The sequence below is a fragment of the Periophthalmus magnuspinnatus genome, chromosome 1 (assembly GCF_009829125.3).
Source record: "Periophthalmus magnuspinnatus isolate fPerMag1 chromosome 1, fPerMag1.2.pri, whole genome shotgun sequence".
Taxonomy (NCBI): Eukaryota; Metazoa; Chordata; class Actinopteri; order Gobiiformes; family Gobiidae; genus Periophthalmus; species Periophthalmus magnuspinnatus.
The window spans coordinates 34687229-34705191 of record NC_047126.1 but is presented as its reverse complement, the minus strand read 5'-3'; the positions used below and the strand labels follow the sequence as shown (position 1 = coordinate 34705191).

Below are 17963 nucleotides of genomic sequence, written 5' to 3'. Positions count from 1 at the left end.
GTGCTCAGGTCTCTGCACTCTGGCTTCCTGTAGCTCAGAGAATAGACTTTAAAGCAGCTCTGCTTGTGTATAAGTCTCTCCATGGCCTAGGTCTAAAGTATATCTCCGACATGTTAGTGCCATATGAACCATCTCGCAATTTGAGGACTTCAGGGACTGGCCTCCTGCTGGTGCCCAGAGTCAGGACTAAACATGGGCATCAGCGTGTCAGTTTTATGCAGCTAAAACTTGGAACAGTCTTCCTGAAGATGTGAGACAGGCCTCTACTTTGACAATATTTAAATCCAGGCTCAAAACGGTTCTGTTTAGCTGTGCATACGACTGAAAGGTTTTTATGCTGCACTCTTCTCCTTTAATGGTGACAGGAAAGTATTTGAGAAGTGACAGGAAAGTTTTGTAAAATAATGGGAAAGTTCTTAAACTGAGCAAGACAGTGTTTAAAGAGTGCGAGAGAGAGTTTTTAAAGGGTGCAAACGAGTGGGTGAGAGAGTTGCAGATTGGGTGATTATTTATGTTTTGATTTGTGTGATTTTAATGTCTTTCTTATTCTGTAAAGCACTTTGAATTACCTTGTGTACGAATTGTGCTATACAAATAAACTTGCCTTGCCTTGCCTTGCCTGGTGCCGCTATGTCTACTACTACTACTACTACTACTGCTACTACTACTGCTACTGCTACTACTGTTGCTGCTACTGCTACTACTTCTACTACTACTACAGCTACTGCTACCTCTGCTACTACTGCTAGTGCTACTGTTACTGCTACTACTGCTAGTACTACCTCTGCTACTACTACTGCCACTACTACATCAGCTACTACTGCTACCGCTGCTACTACTAGTACTACTACTACTTCTACTGCTACTACTCCTCCTAATGCTCCTCCTTTGGGTTAGTAGTGGGGCTAGTAGGAGAACTACTAGCCCACTTATACCCTTGTACTCCTTGTACTCTTTGTCCTCTTTGTCAGCAGCAGTGGTCTGTACTTTCAGATTCAAACATGCGTGTTTTAAAAGTGCGTTAGCTCATTGTCCGTGCGTGAGATAAGGCACTTCTGTCTCTTCCTCAGATCATTTTGCCTTTTCAATTCCATTAAAGCAGCCACTCAGGGGTAATGGCGGCTCTAAAGTGCTTCCTTCTCCTTCTTCTAATTGGCTCACTTGTTGATAGTTGATTGATAGCAGGGCAATGTCTTAACCCGATTTAACCCATTTAGCCTTCGCTTTCTGAGATAATTTTTAGGCCTTTTTCTATTAAATGTGAACCAGATGTTGTTAAATTAATACCTATAGGTTGGATGTAATATGTTTATTTTTCAAAATTGCCAGTGAACAGCTCCTCCCCCCTGTGAATGTTTCGTCCATCTTATTCTTCTGTGAGGCCTGACACGCATTAAAGTATTCACTTAACCAGCTTTGCCCTGGGGAGGTCCTGAGCGTACCTCAGCCCAGACCTGAGATGAGACCTCAACCATGACCTTAGCCAAGACCTCTGACAAGACCTCTGGCAGGAACTCTGAGAAGACCTCTAGTGAGGCCTCAGCCAAGACCTCAGCCGAGACCTCAGATGAAACCTCAGATGAAACCTCACACAAGATGTGACATGTTTACAGACATAACTCTGCAGACCTACAACCAACACGACCTTTATACAGCCTCACCTCACTCACTTGCAAAGGTGTACTGGAGGGGGCGGGGCTGAGACAACCCGGTTTAATTCATTAATATCACTACTACTACTGCTACTACTACTACTACTACTACTACTACTACTACTACTACTTCATCTTCATCAGAACTTTCACGTTACTTGTCGCCATCTGATGTGTAATCCCACAGAGTTCATTCTGTTATTTTAATAGATCTGTGGTTCATTCATTCTCCGTGCGGTGCATGTGTCACTAAACCCTTTGCTGTTTATATGCCCTTTTGAAAAATCTCGGGCCTGGGCACACAACTGGCCAGGGCACACACACTGGCCAGGGCGCACACAACTGGCCAGGGCGCACACAACTGGCCAGGGCACACACACTGGCCAGGGCACACACACTGGCCTTAGCGCACACACACTGGCCTTAGCACACACACACTGGCCTTAGCACACACACACTGGCCTGGGCACACACTGGCCAGGGCACACACACTGGCCAGTGCACACACACTGGCCTAGGCACACACAGGCCTGGGCAAACACAGGCCTAGGCACACAACTGGCCTGGGCGGCACTAAGCCAATGCACCAGTGCTGGTGTCTGCCTGTCGATCAACTACAAAGCGACAATCTGATTGGTCAGTTTGAACTCTGGGGCCAGCAGCTCACAGACTGAAGGTTGTGGTCACATGTTTACTGGCACACCAGAACTGAGCATTTTGTATTTCCGTCGGATTATTGAAATGACAAACGCTACATAAAGTTATATTTCTGATGGTTCACTCTTAGGCAGATTTTGACAAGGACGATATGATGATTATGAGCAAACTAAAAAGTGATTTTAAAATCCTTTGTACTTAATAAAACAGTTACTCTGAAAATCCACGTATAAACTAACACATGTCACCAGATGTTTTGATCAGGTTTGTTTGGTGCATTTTCGTGTCTGATTCAACTCATTTTGACAACCCTGTGAATGTGCATACTGACGCCTGTTGACCTTTGACCTCTTCAGGGAACCATGACCTGTGTGGAGTGGAGCTGCGCATTGAGGAGCTGAGGCATCACTACAGGGTGGAGCACGCTGTGGCAGAGGGGGCCAAAAATGTGCTCCGCCTCCTGGGGGCCAACAAGGTTCAGGACAAGAAGGCTCTGTCAGAGGTAAGCACAGGTGTGTTCTAGGGATGGGACAATAAACAATATCATCGTTTATTGTGATTAAAAGGACAATAATCGTTCGTGGGAGATTTTATATAATCGAGATAATTGCCAACAAAGACCCTGCTCATCCAGAATATTCTCTGCTGGATTGTACTTCTTTTCACAAAGTTCAATACTATAACAGTTCTTTAAAAATCAAACTTATTCATAAGATAAAAATTAATCATATCTGTAACATTTTAAACTGTCAGCAACTTTAATACTTATTGTGATATAATGGTTAAATGCAATTATTTTGAATTATTTTGGCCATGAGAATCATGACACTAAATTTCAATATCGTCCCATACCTAGTGTGTTAGGATACATGCCAGAGGGAGGCACCGGCACCATTGAGAAGTAAATGAATACATGTACTGAATTTATGCATTCAGAGTACAGTTGGTGGTGTTCAGATTACAGTTACTTGCTGTGTTTTATGTGTGATTGTCTTCAATGAATGCAAAACAAACAGGAGCAAAAATAAAGCAGTTTAATTATATCTCATGTTTTTTACACTATAATCATTATAGTGTAAAAAACATTGTAGTATAACGTAAAGCAATTCGGTGTAAAAGTATTCAGAATATAGTACTCTTTTCCGTTCTATGGTCCTGTCATGATGCACGCATTATCTGCCTCCTGTGTTGTCTCCCTGTGTGCCTTCCCCTCCCCCACCTGTCTGAGCCTGAAGCTGGGTGGAGCCCCTGGCTCCTCCCGTGCGCACCTGCAGCCCATCAGCGCAATTACCTCCACCTTCTGCTGGGTATAAGATGGACCAGCTCAATCGTCCGCGTGTCTAACATCCCTGCTCCCTCGCTCGTCCCAGCTCCTGGCCTCTGGTTCAGCTCCTGACCCCGCGCTCCGGCTCCGGTACAGTCTACTCCTTGTCTTCACCTCCTTGTCTCGTCCTGGACCCCGGCTTGCTCCACGTCTCCCGCTCCGGCTCCGGTACTGTCTACTCCTTGTCATCACCCTCTTGCCTCGTCCTGGACTCCGACTTGCTCCACGTCTCCAGCCCCGGCTCCCGTTCTTCGGACTGCTCCTGCTTGGTCTTCTCTGGCTCCGTCCCCAATCCTGTCCTCGCTCCGGTCCTGGTTGTTCCCTGTTCCCGTCTCCGCTCTTCACAACGCATCCTTGGACTCTGACACACCCCGCTCCTCTTCCCTTGCTGGTTTAATGAACTTTTGTTATTTATTGCACAAACTGTAAATAAACACTGTAAATCTGCCCCGAGTTCTGCACTCTTTGGTCCACCCTACACCAGCCATTACGTCAGAACGATCTGGCCAACATGGACCAAGCAGACTCGGGACCGGACCAGTCGCTGCGTCAGGCGTTCTCCCATCATGGAGTGATCATCGGGCAGCATGATCAATCTATCCGGACCCTGCTAGATTATAACCAGACTCTGACTCAACAAGTGTCCCAGCTTACTAATCAAGTCGCCGCGCTGCTCGCTGCCCCACCTGTGGTGCCTGTAGCCGCCTCTGCCGCCACCGGCCCTCCGGAGTCCAGGAGCACGGATCCCGAGCCATATTCATGTCAGCCCAGCCTTTGTCGGGGGTTTTTGTTTCAATGTATGTTCGTGTTTCAGCAGTGCCCCAGCCATTTTAATTCTGAGGCCGCTAAGATACGCTACATCTGTGGATTACTCCAGGGAAGGGTTCTCCAATGGGCAGAGGCACGACTCGTGAACACACCTGTGGATAATTTGGACTTTAATGACTTTGTTTCAGCTTTTAAATTAGTGTTTGACCACCCGTATTACCAGGCCAATGCCGCCTTTGTTAAGCCTCGACCAGGGGTCCACGTCAGTAGCGGACTATACTATCGAGTTCTGGACACATACCGCGGAGGTGGACTGGACCGATAGCGTGCTGCGGGCTGCCTTTTTACAAGGGCTCAATGAACACTTAAAGGACGAGCTGGTGTCCCGTGACGAGCCCTCCAACTTAAGCGCCCTCATTACTTTAACAAACAGGATTGATACCCGGCGCGCCGGAGGGAGAAACGCCGGTCTCCAGTCCGGCATGAGACCCGCTCCGCCCCGCCGCTCCCTGAGGAGTCTATGCAGCTTGACCGGACCCTCCTGTCAGCCGAGGAGCGTCGACAGCGGCGCCGCCTAGTGGGGGCGGGCCTCTATTGTGGCGAACAGGGACATTTTGTGGCCACCTGCCCGGCTCGGCCAAAAGGGGGCATCCACCAGTAGCACTGGGAGTACTGGTTGGTGATTCTCGCATCCCAGACAGGAATAATAGACTGCGGCTGGACGCCACCCTGTGTGTACGCTTGGACACCTTACCCGTCTTGGCCCTCGTCGATTCCGGGGCGGAGGAAGATTTTATTGACGTGCAGTTAGCGGAACAACTCGGCATCAAGCTTGCGGTCCTGGAACACCCTCTCAATGCCCAGGCTCTCGATGGACATTTCCTGGCTCGGGTGACGCACATTACAGAACCTATTATGTTGGTTTTATCCGGTAACCATCGTGAGGCCCGACGTTTCCATGTCCTCTCCACCTCCTCCTCTCCGCTGGTTTTAGGCTACCCCTGGTTACGGACTCATAACCCTGTCTTTGATGGGGCCCAGGGAAAGGTGTCAGGGTGGAGCCCCACGTGCCACGCCCAGTGCTTACAGTCCGCCTTGAGTCCTGCGGGGAAAGCCAGCTCCACTCCCGAACCATCTCTGGATATCCCGAACCTCTCTTCTGTCCCGGTGGAGTACCATGACCTCCGGGAGATTTTCAGCAAGAGCCGAGCGCTTTCACTACCCCCGCACCGCCCGTACGGCTGTGCTATTGATCTCCTGCCAGGCGCCCCCTTAACCTCTAGTCGGCTCTATAATCTGTCCAAGCCCGAAGAAGAAACCATGGAGGAGTATATCCGAGATTCCCTGGCCACCGATATCATTCGTCCGTCTTCCTCCCCGGTGGGCACGGGATTCTTCTTTGTGGCCAAGAAGGACAAGTCCTTGCGTCCCCTCGATTACCGGGGCCTTAACAACATTACTGTGAAAAACAAATACCCTCTACCCCTTGATTCCGCCTTCACTCCCCTCCACGGGGCCACCATATTTTCAAAACTCGACCTATGGAACGCATACCACCTGGTGTGCATAAGGGAGGGAGATAAGTGGAAGACGGCTTTTAAAACCCCCCTTGGCCACTTTGAGTACATGATCCTGCCCTTTGGCCTTACCAACACCCCTGCGGTGTTCCAGGCTCTTATTAATGATGTTCTTCATGATTTTCTGAATCGTCCCAGTCCCCGCAGGAGCATTACCACTACGTACGTCAGGTCTTGCAACGCCTCCTGGAGAACAGACTTTACGTAAAGGCAGAGAAGTGCGAATTCCACGCTGAAGAGGTCAGTTTTTTGGGTTTCATTGTGGGGCGGGACCAGGTGAAGGCAGATCCGGAAAAGATCCAGGTGGTCACGGATTGGCTGGCCCCCGTCAATCGCAAGCAGCTCCAGCGGTTTATTGGCTTCCTTAACTTCTACAGACGGTTCATAAGAGATTTTAGTCGTCATCTCGCCTCTTACTAAACTGACCTCTCCTTCGTTACAGTTCACCTGGTCCCCTGAAGTGCAATCTGCCTTGGACAAAATTAAGAGCCTGTTCACTTCCGCCCCCATTCTTCACCAACCCGACCCCTCGCGCCAATTCATCGTGGAGGTGGATACCAAAAGGACCGATACGGGCTACCAACTGAATGATTTATCAAAGTTTTCAATATCGGCGCAGATATTCAATATAAGTACTGTATCGGTGCAGTGATGGAATAATACTTTAACTGGACCTGATGTAATGGCTGGTGTAGGGCGGACCAAAGAGTGCAGAACTCGGGGCAGATTTACAGTGTTTATTTACAGTTTGTGCAAAAGTTCATTAAACCAGCAAGGGACGGGGAGCGGGGTGCGAGTCAGAGTCCGAGGATGCATTGTGAGGAGCGGAGACGGGAACAGGGAACAACCAGGACCGGAGCGAGGACAGGATTGGGGACGGAGCCAGAGAAGACCAAGCAGGAGCAGTCCGAAGAACGGGAGCCGGGGCTGGAGACGTGGAGCAAGCCGGAGTCCAGGACGAGGCAAGAGGGTGATGACAAGGAATAGACTATACCGGAGCCGGAGCACGGGGTCAGGAGCTGAACCAGAGGCCAGGAGCTGGGTCGAGCGAGGGAGCTCCGCCCAGCTCCGCCCAGCTCCAGGCTCAGACAGGTGGGAGAGGGGAAGGCACACAGGGAGACAACACAGGAGGCAGATAATGCGTGCATCATGACAGTACCCCCCCAAGGGCCACCTCCAGGTGGACCCCCCGGCTTGTCAGGATGGGCGCGGTGGAATTCTCTCACCACGTCGGGATCCAAGATATGAGCCCTCGGCACCCATGAGCGTTCCTCCGGACCGTACCCCTCCCAGTCCACCAGGTATTGGAGGCCCCTTCCGTGACGACGGACGTCGATGAGGCGGCGGATGGTGAAGGCCGGGTGACCGTCGATGACCCGGGCAGGCGGCGGGGGATTGGCCGGAGGGCACAGGTTGCTGGGGAGGACGGGCTTGACCTGGGAGACATGGAAAGTCGGGTGGATGCGGAGAGATGGTGGCAATTGCAACTGAATGGCGGACGGATTTATGTTCTTGGTGATCTTGAACGGACCAAGAAAACGGGGGGACAGTTTGCGGGAGTCGGTCTTCAGGGGGATGGTCTTGGATGATAGCCACACCATCTGGCCAGGCTGGTACTCGGGAGCCGGGACGCGGTGACAATCCGCTGCTGCCTTGGTGCGTGTCCCCGCTCGGAGGAGGGTGGTCCTGGTTTTACCCCAGACCCTGTGACAGCGCTGGAGGTGATGCTGGACGGATGGGACTGCTAGGTCCCCCTCTTCTGTGGGGAAGAGCGGGGGCTGATAGCCGAGGGACGTTTGGAACGGAGTATTCAGAACATATATTCTCAGTTGGTATTGGTCCAGTCAATATCGGCCCAGCTGATATCATATTTTGGTCTATACATTTGTGTAATAAGCTGATTTACTGGTTAATATTGGCCCAAAACACCTTTAAAGAACACCTGTTCTGTGGCTGCTTTAAATGAAAAATAACAGATACAAAACACATTTGGATCATTTTTACCTTGTGCTGTTTGTGCTTATCAGCAGAGACTGAAAGCCAAAGTATCGACATAGGTATCAGAACAGAAAAAGCTGGACCGGTGCATCCCTGACATTCTTCATACACAGCTGTCTCCAAACTACTACTCACAGTGTTGAGATACCACACATGTACTGAGAATATATGTTCTGAATACTAAAATTGAGTAACTGTATTCTGGTACAGTTACTCAATTCAGATTACAGTCACTTTTCTTTTTTTTTAAATTCAATTTGTTATTGACTTTTCAATGGAGAAGTGGCACATCATTGTTTATTTTCTGCTCCTTTTCCCCCTATAAACAGACTAGTCATTTTATTTCAGTAAGCATCTTGTGTAGTTTTGTATTTGTAAATTAACAAATAAAAAACAAGAAACAACATAACAATAAGAACAACTGCGTAGCCAAAGATAGAAGGGCGTCACTACAAGTTCTCCTGTAGGTTTGTTTTAATGAAGCCCATTCATAGTTGCCAGCTTTCCTCGTATTTGGCGTGTTCCAGTCTCATTTATAAAAGTGAGTTTTTCCATTTGGGAGACATCTTTAACGAGGTCAGTGTAGGTGTTTTGTCTGTAATACATTTTTTTGGTTGAATACAGTTTCCTTTCTAAAGTCAAAGTAATACATGGCAGTGATCACACAGTTTAGGCTTCAAACTGCAAAGAATCAGTGAGGGAAATGTAAAACTGTGCTCTTGTGGTGATTGTTTTTTTCATTCTCTGATCAGCAATAAACAAACAGAACAAACAGTGAAGCAAACGTAAAGCTGTTTTTAACCCTGTGTTGCATCTTTACTCTATAATTTAAGTACAACTCAATGTAAAAGAACACAGCATTCTGATTGGCCCATGGAACAGGATACTTTACAAAATATTGCCATATTCTGTAACTAAACACATTTTCAAAGTATTCTCCCATCTCTGATGACCCTTGACCTCTGTTTGTGTCTCAGGCGCAGACTCGTCTAAGCGAGGCGTCTCAAAAGTTGGACTTACTGAGGGACTCTTTAGACCAGCGTCTGTCAGAGCTGCCCGAGGACCACCCCAAGTCCAGTGTCATCAAGGAAGAACTGGTCCTGGCCTCTTCTCCGGGATTCAGCTCTCGCCATGGCGCCCCCTACCTCCACAACCAGTATAGCACGCTAAACAAGCCATCACCTCTAACTGGTAGGTTGTACTACGCTGGAAAAAACAAACACAAAAAGTCACATGGTTCACTTACCTTTTTTTTAATTGATTTATTTAATAAAACATACAGACATAGTGACCATACACATACAATAGTGACAAGTGGTGATAAAATATACAAAAGAAGAGAATATAGATGGTAAAAAATAAAAGAAAAAAAAAGTATAAAAAATATATGCAAAAATAAGATAATAAATATATTATTATTATTATAATAAACAATAATACTAAAAGTGAATTAGGAGTTGTGATCGGTGAAAGCCAATTGTTAAGCTCAGCTGTTCCCGACCATGAGGAGGCAGCTAGCCGAGCAGGTGCACCATCCACCCCTTTGGAGCGACCCTCTAACCTGGTCAGGAGCAGGTCTGCTCTCTGCTGGGGGAGGTATTTCAAATCTGGCTTGTGGCCTTCCCTGTCTATTCAACTTAGCCGAATTGTTATTTTGTTGTTTAGTTATGTATATTATTTATTTATTTATTTATTTTTGAAAATCAGAATAACAACAAGAACAATATTAATGATGAAAATTAATGATAGTAGTAGTAATAATAATAATAATAATAATGATATTAATAATAATAATATTAGAAGAACAAAGAAGAAGAAGTAAAAGAAGTAGAAAATAGTATGGGTGTCAACCTGGTATGTGTTTGATAAACTGATCATAATGAGAGCAGTGGTTAAAACTGCTTGAAATACTAGTATTTTCCGCACTATAAGGTGCATCGGAATATAAGGCGCACCTTCAATGAATGACCTATTTTAAAACAGTTTTCATATATAGGGCGCACTGCATTATAAGGCGCATAGAATATAAACTACTGTAGTAGCTGGGGTTGTGTTATGCATCTACGAGATGGAGCTGCGCTAAAGGGAATGTCAGCAAAACAGTCAGATAAGTCAGTCAGTCAAACTTTATTAATAGAATAAAAAAAACGCTCTGAAAACTTTGTTCACTCACAAAACAAGTTAATGCATTCACAATATAGTAACTCTCGAAATACTGCAAAGCAATAACAATAACTCAATGTTGTTCAAACGTTAATGTCCATATTCACAATATCTCCCAACTCACTTTTTCAGTTCATTTCTCATTCAAGAATCCCTCGAATTCTTCCTCTTCATTGTCTGAGTTGAACAGTTGGGCAAGCTCGGCATTCAAAGAAAAAAAGTTTGATGCTCCAAGTCCACCTTGTGATTTAAGTTTTTGTAGCGTGGATAGTTTTATTCTGGGAGGTTTATTTTGTTTATTTTTATTTTTTTTCTAGAATTTTGATATTGTAGAGTCGAGGGATTGGAACCAGTTTGAAGTTGGAGGGGTTGGGATTATGGAGAGGAGATAATTTATTTTAGGGAGAAGTGACATTTTAACTGTTGCAATTCGGCCAGTGAGGGATAACGGAAGATCCATCCAAAGTTTCTGTTTCTTGGCAAGATCTATTATGCTACCCTAATTGTGCACTGTGCCCGAGTCATACTTACATACAGCATAATCATTCAGTCCCCTATTGTGTGCAGTCACACCTATTAGCTTACTGGCTATTAGCATACTGCCTAGCCCTATTGTTTTCCTTGTTTAGATTCAGGTCTGAGGATGGGGATAGATGATATCTGAGGCTCCCATTCTGTTCAAAGATGGATTGTCTTTCCTAACAAAAATTGTTTCTTTAACTCCACTCTCAAACCATTTCTTATCTTTGGCTAAGCTCTATACCTCACTATCTTCAAAGGAGTAGTTAATGTCTTTGAGATGGAGATGTACGTCAGACTAGTGTCCTTAGCTGCTCTTGTGACATTACATTCTCTTATGGAGTAGCTGTTTAGTTTCTCCAGTGTAACACTCACTACAGTCTTCAACTGAATCGAGCAGACTACATTACTTTGTTTGTGGCTCAGGGTTTCGTGTTTTGGGTGAGCCAGTTTCTGTCTTAGTGTTTGTAGGTTTGAAATACACTGGGAGCAGCATGAAATTCCAGTACAATTCTGAATTTTTAAAATATATCTCATATTCAAATCCTCAAAGTATCAACCCTTTTTTTCTTTACTGCATAATTCTATATATCTTACTTCATATATTTGATGTGTTCTCTGTGTATATAAACCGTAGAAAGTAGTAAAAATAAAGGAATGAGTGAGAGAGTGTGTCCAAACCTTTGACTGGCAGTGCACATCTCCTACTTGTTTTTTAAAAAGAACCTGAGTATCTAATTTTTAAAAATAAGACAAAATCACATCTTTGGACTACAAATCCTCATTAGTTCATTGTATTAACCTGAAATAATTTAGTTTAGTTTGTTTTTGTTTCGTTTTCGTAAGCATTGATGTTCAGATGGAGTATTGGTGTCCTCAGGTACGCTGCAGGTTCAGCTGTTGGGCTGTGTGGGCGTTCTGGAGATGGTCCCAGGTCGTTGTAAAGGCAGTGCCGTGATGTTGCCGTGTTACAGCCCTGGAGACGCCAAGTCCTTCATGAGAGGAAGCAAAGCGCTATACGGGCGGAGCGGCTCTGTCAGCGGCAAAACACCCAGCAAAACAGATGAGCTCTCCAGTAAGTTCTCCAAAAAAATCTATGTCACAATTTTTTAATGTGAGACAAAAAAATTCAGACCACAGAATCATATGAGATTTTTAGACTGCAGTGGGATATGTCATAAGCGCACCTGGCGTCAGCTGTTTCCTGTCTACAGTAAAACGACTTGCACCGAGACACTAAAGTATTCCAAAGATCAGAGCTTTGCACTTCTACTGTAGATACAAATACAAACTGTGTTATTATTATTAGTGAAATTTCAATTTCACTAATAATCTTCCTCTCCTCTCCCACCTCTCCTCTTTCTCTCTCCTCCTCTCCCCCTCTCTCTCCTCCCCTCTCTCTGACTCCTCCTCTCTCCTCCTTTCCCCCCTCTCTTTCTTCCCCTCTCTGTCTTACTCCTCTCCTCCTCCCTCCCTCTCACTCCCTCTCTCCTCCTCTCCCTCCCTCCCTCCATCCTCCTCACTCTCTCCTCCTCTGTTGTTGCTTTTAGATGTAGACAATCATGAGGTTTTGTATTAAAAGTGAGATATTGAGTCAGCCTGTTGTCGTAGCCCCTTATAAATACATTTTATAAATATATTTATAAATACATTTTATAAATATATTTTTAAATACATTTTACACAGTGTTGTTTTCTTCTGACATATGGCGATGGCCGACCTACTTTTCCATGGAATGTAGAGTGTCCACACAAAAATGATCTATCTTAAATGCCCTCACATAAGTTAACACTAACAGGGTAAAATGCCACAGCTCTCGGCTCTGCTTTGTATTTTCAGCTGAGGTGAGTGCAGTTCTGAAGCTGGACAACGCGGTGGTGGGGCAAACGGCTTGGAGGACAGTAGGAGAACAGGCCTGGGATCAGACGTTCACCGTGGAGCTGGAAAGGGTGTGTGCATAAAGCGTATGTGAAAATTAGTTTGCACGAAGGAAACGTTTTTGACAATATTTAATGTGTGTTTAGTCTCGGGAGATGGAAATCGCCGTTTACTGGAAGGACTACCGCTCCCTATGTGCTCTCAAATACCTGAAGCTTGAGGAGTTTCTTGACAACCAAAAACACAGGGTCCAACTGGAGCTGGAGCCGCAGGGCCTCATGCTGGCCGAGGTACAGAGATTGTTCTATTCATTTCAGTTTAACCTTTACTCTAAATCGAAAATATCCTCCTTCTCAGTCTTTACAAATGCTACATGGTCACTTTTATACAGCACTTTCACACCTTTCCAAATCACTCAAAGTGCTGTATATCAAGAAACCACTCACCCATTCACACAAACATTCACACACACTTTCACAGACACATTCACACACACACTGGGAGTGAGGTGGGTTAAGGGTTTTGCCCAAGGACACAATGACATAATTCATCTGTGGGAGCTGGAATTGCACCGCCAACCTTTAGAATGCTTTACCAACTGCTATCTCCCCTAAAAAAGATGAATACAAAGATTCAAAGACAGAAATTGTTCAATTCAAAGCCATGAAAAAGCACTGAGGCTGTGAGCAGATGTCCACTGAAGTGCTAAAAATACCCTCCTGTTCTGTGTTATGTGTTTTATTATCTGTTCTATATTATGTGTCCTCCCAAGTCCCATTTCTGTAGCTGTTGCCTACACCTGTGCTCCCAAACACTTTGATATTTGTTACAGATCAGACGGACGTGTCGGTGTGGCCTCGTTTCATGTTTTCTGTCTTTGTTGTTGTTTGTTTGTGCGCGTTTTCCAGGTGACCTTCTTTAACCCTGTGATCGAGAGAGCTCCTCGTCTGCAGAGGCAGAAGAAGGTCTTCTCCAAACAGCAGGGTGAGTCCAGATGAGGTTGGTGATGTAATTAGAGCTTGTGGAGCTGTTTGATAGTTTAGGGAAACGGGGTTTGGTTTATAGTACTTGGAGTTCAACGGGAAGTCTCTGTAGACATTTGCACATTGACTCCAACTCCCCCTTGTGGCCACAGATATATATTCTGTTTTGTTAAATATACAGGGTGTCCATAAAACATTTATTACTAAGGCAATTGATCAGATATCTTAATTGTACTTGTTCTGTTGTACTCAGTAGTTTCCAAAGTGTTTGACCTTATTCAACACACCTCTATATGGGCTCCATTAGTCACATTAAGATGGGACTGGATTTCTTGCCATGTTCGCTGTAGCAGAGCCTCATCAATGGTTCAGTCGCATCTCTTTCTTTTGCTTTAGTACAGTAATGTCTTATCTTCCATACATGACATCTTTAACACAGCCCCATAGAACCCATGATAAACATTGTGCCTTCTCTTGAGGAGGAGACATTTCTTAGGGGTTCATTCATTCAATAGGATGTCTCTTCAATCAACAGGATGCCTGAAATACAAAAATGCAAAGTGATTAAAAACTTTTATAACCACTGAGAACAGCAGAACAAATCTATCTTATTAATATGCCTTATCAGATGTTCCCCTGTATAAATATAGAGAAAGATGAAATGAGAAGTAAATAATATTTTTACATCAGTTTAAATATCCGACTAGGATATCGAATGGACCGATATTTGGAAGCCGATGCAGCCAATTTTTCAGTATTGGTGCCGATTATCTAACAGCAGTATAAGATCGGTCCATCGCTTGTAACATTAAACTTCAGGAGAAAGAGTCTATTTTTTTCTGTAATTTCAGGCAAAGCGTTCATTCGAGCTCGTCAGATGAACGTCGACATCGGGACGTGGGTACGACTCCTTAGAAATGCCATTCCAACCGTCAATAACTCCGGCACCTACAGCCCGAACGCTCACAGTCTCACACTGAACAGTGGGTGAGAGTCTGCGACACACACACACACACACACACACCTCCACCAGTGTTTGTGCCTTGAGGCTTCTTCCTTTTGTTTCTGGGTAAAAAACAAACGCCTGTGGTGACGTCATCAGCTCGCCATCGTCTAATCTGTCCCTTTGTCTGTGTCCCATTGCTGCTGTGTTGCCATGGTCCCTGTTTTCAGAGAGATCTCAGTGGAAAAGTTGAGTTTGGACAGCGACTCTCCCATTAGAGGCGATTACAAGAGAGACGTGGACATACACACACCGGTGAGAGAGATGAGGAGTCATTTACAGTTATTAAAGATATGATTTAATACTGTACAATCTTTTGCATTACTTCCTTTTCCACATTAACCATTAAACTGTTAGGGATGCACCAATCTGATACTGGTATCTGATATCAAAGCCAATCATGGACTGCTTATATAAATGGACATAGTTAGCCTGCTAGGCGCCGCGTTCCAAATATGAAGTGATCGTGGGTGCACTTCCGGCTCCATCGACTCTGGCTTCAATTCACTTCAAAACTGTGGCCCCTCTCTCTGTAACTGCTGCTGTCAGACTCATCATTTTGGTCTTAAATGTTCATATTAATCCGCTCTACATGATCCTGGGGTTTTTATTTCACTATTGTGTCTGTAAATCAAATTATGAAAATCAATAGCAGACAAATCAGGCACCTTCTTTTCCCGAGGTTGCTCCCGCTAGTGTTGGCAACAAGTTTGATCGACAGCATTGCTAAGCACCTGCTCCCTGCTAATCCAGCGGTGCGGCCTTGAAAGGACCTTCAGCAGCCTAACTCTGGATTGGCTCTTTGGTTGCTAAGATATTCGCGGTCAGAATTCCAAATATGGAACTCTACTCCAAATTGGCCCCTATAACTGCTCTAGCCTTGATGAGCTTCATTTGACTGGAGCCGAACGCTGTGGATGTCGTCACACTCACTTAGTCCACGTCTTTATACAGTCTGTAGTTCTGTCCTATTTTATGTTAGTTTAAAGGAAATAAATGCTGTTTTCAGACTTTACACTGGTATCAGTTGATATCAGGCATTGGCAGATACTTACAGCCATAGTATCTGGATCGCTGCATCCTTACTCACAATTAAAACATCGAACAAAAGTATACAGGTTTGAAAATGGAAGGTGACTGGTCCTCTTAAGAGCGATTACACCGTTTCTACTCAGTGGGTTGGAAATGTAAACTCCATCTTGTTTGCCCCTCTCGTCTCTCTGCTGCTCTATACCTTTCCTGTATGTGCTTTCCTCGCATGGTTCTGCCTCAGGACCGACTGCAAACCATCGAACCCACGTCTCCCCCAGACCTCCCCCCTGAGAGCCCCGCCCACACCCCGCCTGCAAACAGGTACAGCTCCTCAAAAAGATGACACTAAAGTCCCAACACTGTCTGGTAACTCCCTGTACATAACTACACGTTCTTCCCAAGTGTTTCCAGTAAGCAGAGAAGAGGTCCGCTTTCCCTGCAGGATTTCAGATTGATAGCGGTGCTCGGAAGAGGACATTTTGGAAAGGTTTGGAAAGAATATATTTTTTGCAGTGTCGACGCAAAGCTCTAACATCGTTTCTCTGTCATGCAGGTGTTGTTAGCAGAATACAAAAAGACAGGAACGATGTATGCCATCAAAGCACTAAAGAAAGGGGATATTGTGGCTCGAGATGAAGTTGAAAGGTAAAGGTGATGTTTGGATTGTCATATACTCAGCCTGAGTTCTTCTCTCTAACAGAAAACGCTCTGTTCCACCTTGTGATATCATCATGATACAGGAAGTGCTCCACTGTATTTTATACTCTATACACCCTCGCTTGAATCATTTGAATGATTACAGTCCTGTAATTGCCCATTTCTACTAAACTAAAGGTAAAATAAGGTGTTAACTTGAAAACTACAACTTCATGACATCACAAGGTGGAACAGAGCATTTTGAGCTTTGGAGATGTAACAGACTAATAATAAAGTGTTACTCAAACATGTGTGAATGAAACAAAACCAGTGGTGGATGAAGTACTCATTTTGTTATGTACAAGTACAGATACAGAGGTAAAAAGTTGCTCAAGTAAAGTATCACATGAAAAAATCTATGAAAAAAGTGTTTAAAAATGTACTTTAAGAGTAAAATGTAAAAGTATTTCTCACAAGTGTTAAATGCTGTGATATTTATTTAAAAAAAATATACATATTTGGTCACAGTAATAATGTGAAGCAATTTCTTAATGTTTATTCTGAAATTTGTGTATTTATTTTTGTTTTACGTAAAGCCGAAGCTTGAACTCAGAAACTTGAATCAGGATGTTTCCACAATCATGATAAAAGTAACCCCTCTAGTTGTAAATGTAATGGTGTAGAAAGTACAGATATTGCTCTCAAATGCACTGAAGTAAAAGGAAATAGTACACACTGTAAAATGTACTTAAGTAAAGTACAGATACCTGAAAATTCAACTTAAGTACAGGACTTTACTATTTGTACTTCATTACCTTCCACCACTGAACAAAACATGACTCCAGGTCTGTTTTGAGGAGGTAACATCATAATAATATGACTTACAGCTCACAAGAGTCCATTTTGTGTAATATTTTTTTGTTTTGTTTGTTTCTCTGTGTTTAGCCTGATGTGTGAGAAGCGGATTTTTGAAACGGTGAACCTCTCCCATCATCCGTTCCTGGTCAACTTGTTCGCCTGCTTTCAGACCCCGGAGCATGTGTGTTTTGTCATGGAGTACACAGCAGGAGGCGACCTAATGATGCACATTCACACAGATGTATTCACAGAGCCGCGCGCTGTGTATGTGTCATTGTAAAAACGTCATTTAAAAATGGGTTATGTAAAGATTGTTCATGTTTCTGTTAAATGTCCCCTCAGGTTTTACACAGCCTGTGTGGTTCTGGGACTGCAGTTTCTTCATGATCATAAGATTGTATACAGGTGAGTTGGTTGGCAACATAAATAATAATGTGACTCATTGTTAAAGTTCACTTCACCCTGTGCCTGTTTTAGGGACCTTAAACTTGACAACCTGCTGCTCGGCACTGACGGATATGTCAAAATTGCTGACTTTGGCCTTTGTAAAGAAGGTACTTATAAGTAACAATATAATCATTTAACACACACAACTACTACTACTACTACTATAACCAATAAATACTACTACTACAACTTCCCCTTCCTCCCCCTCCTTCCTCTTCTCCCCCCTCTTCCTCCTCTTCTTTTTTAGGGATGGGTTTTGGTGATCGGACAAGCACATTCTGTGGCACTCCAGAGTTCTTGGCCCCTGAGGTCCTGACAGACACGTCATACACCAGGGCCGTGGACTGGTGGGGCCTCGGGGTCCTCATTTATGAGATGTTGGTGGGAGAGGTGAGGTCCTGAGTGAGATGTTGGTGTGAGAGGTGAGGCCCTGAGTGAGATGTTGGTGGGAAAGGTGAGGTCCTGAGT

The 17963-nt window shown here is 44.6% G+C and overlaps 1 protein-coding gene across 2 annotated transcripts in view; it reads left to right on the top strand.

The window, feature by feature from the left end:
- Positions 1–17963, top strand: part of pkn1a (protein kinase N1a) — a 74015-nt gene that overhangs the window by 51294 nt on the left and 4758 nt on the right. Inside the window, exons 6-20 of one of the 2 annotated variants that reach the window (XM_055224508.1) lie at positions 2666–2811; positions 8954–9167; positions 11539–11733; positions 12498–12607; positions 12683–12826; positions 13445–13520; positions 14371–14506; positions 14693–14777; positions 15796–15875; positions 15957–16041; positions 16108–16199; positions 17136–17312; positions 17391–17453; positions 17526–17602; positions 17743–17885. In XM_055224508.1, the coding sequence (XP_055080483.1) occupies positions 2666–2811; positions 8954–9167; positions 11539–11733; positions 12498–12607; positions 12683–12826; positions 13445–13520; positions 14371–14506; positions 14693–14777; positions 15796–15875; positions 15957–16041; positions 16108–16199; positions 17136–17312; positions 17391–17453; positions 17526–17602; positions 17743–17885 (1823 nt within the window). The remainder of the gene's footprint in view (positions 1–2665; positions 2812–8953; positions 9168–11538; positions 11734–12497; positions 12608–12682; positions 12827–13444; positions 13521–14370; positions 14507–14692; positions 14778–15795; positions 15876–15956; positions 16042–16107; positions 16200–17135; positions 17313–17390; positions 17454–17525; positions 17603–17742; positions 17886–17963) is intronic. The other variant, XM_033968363.2, reaches the window with a different exon arrangement.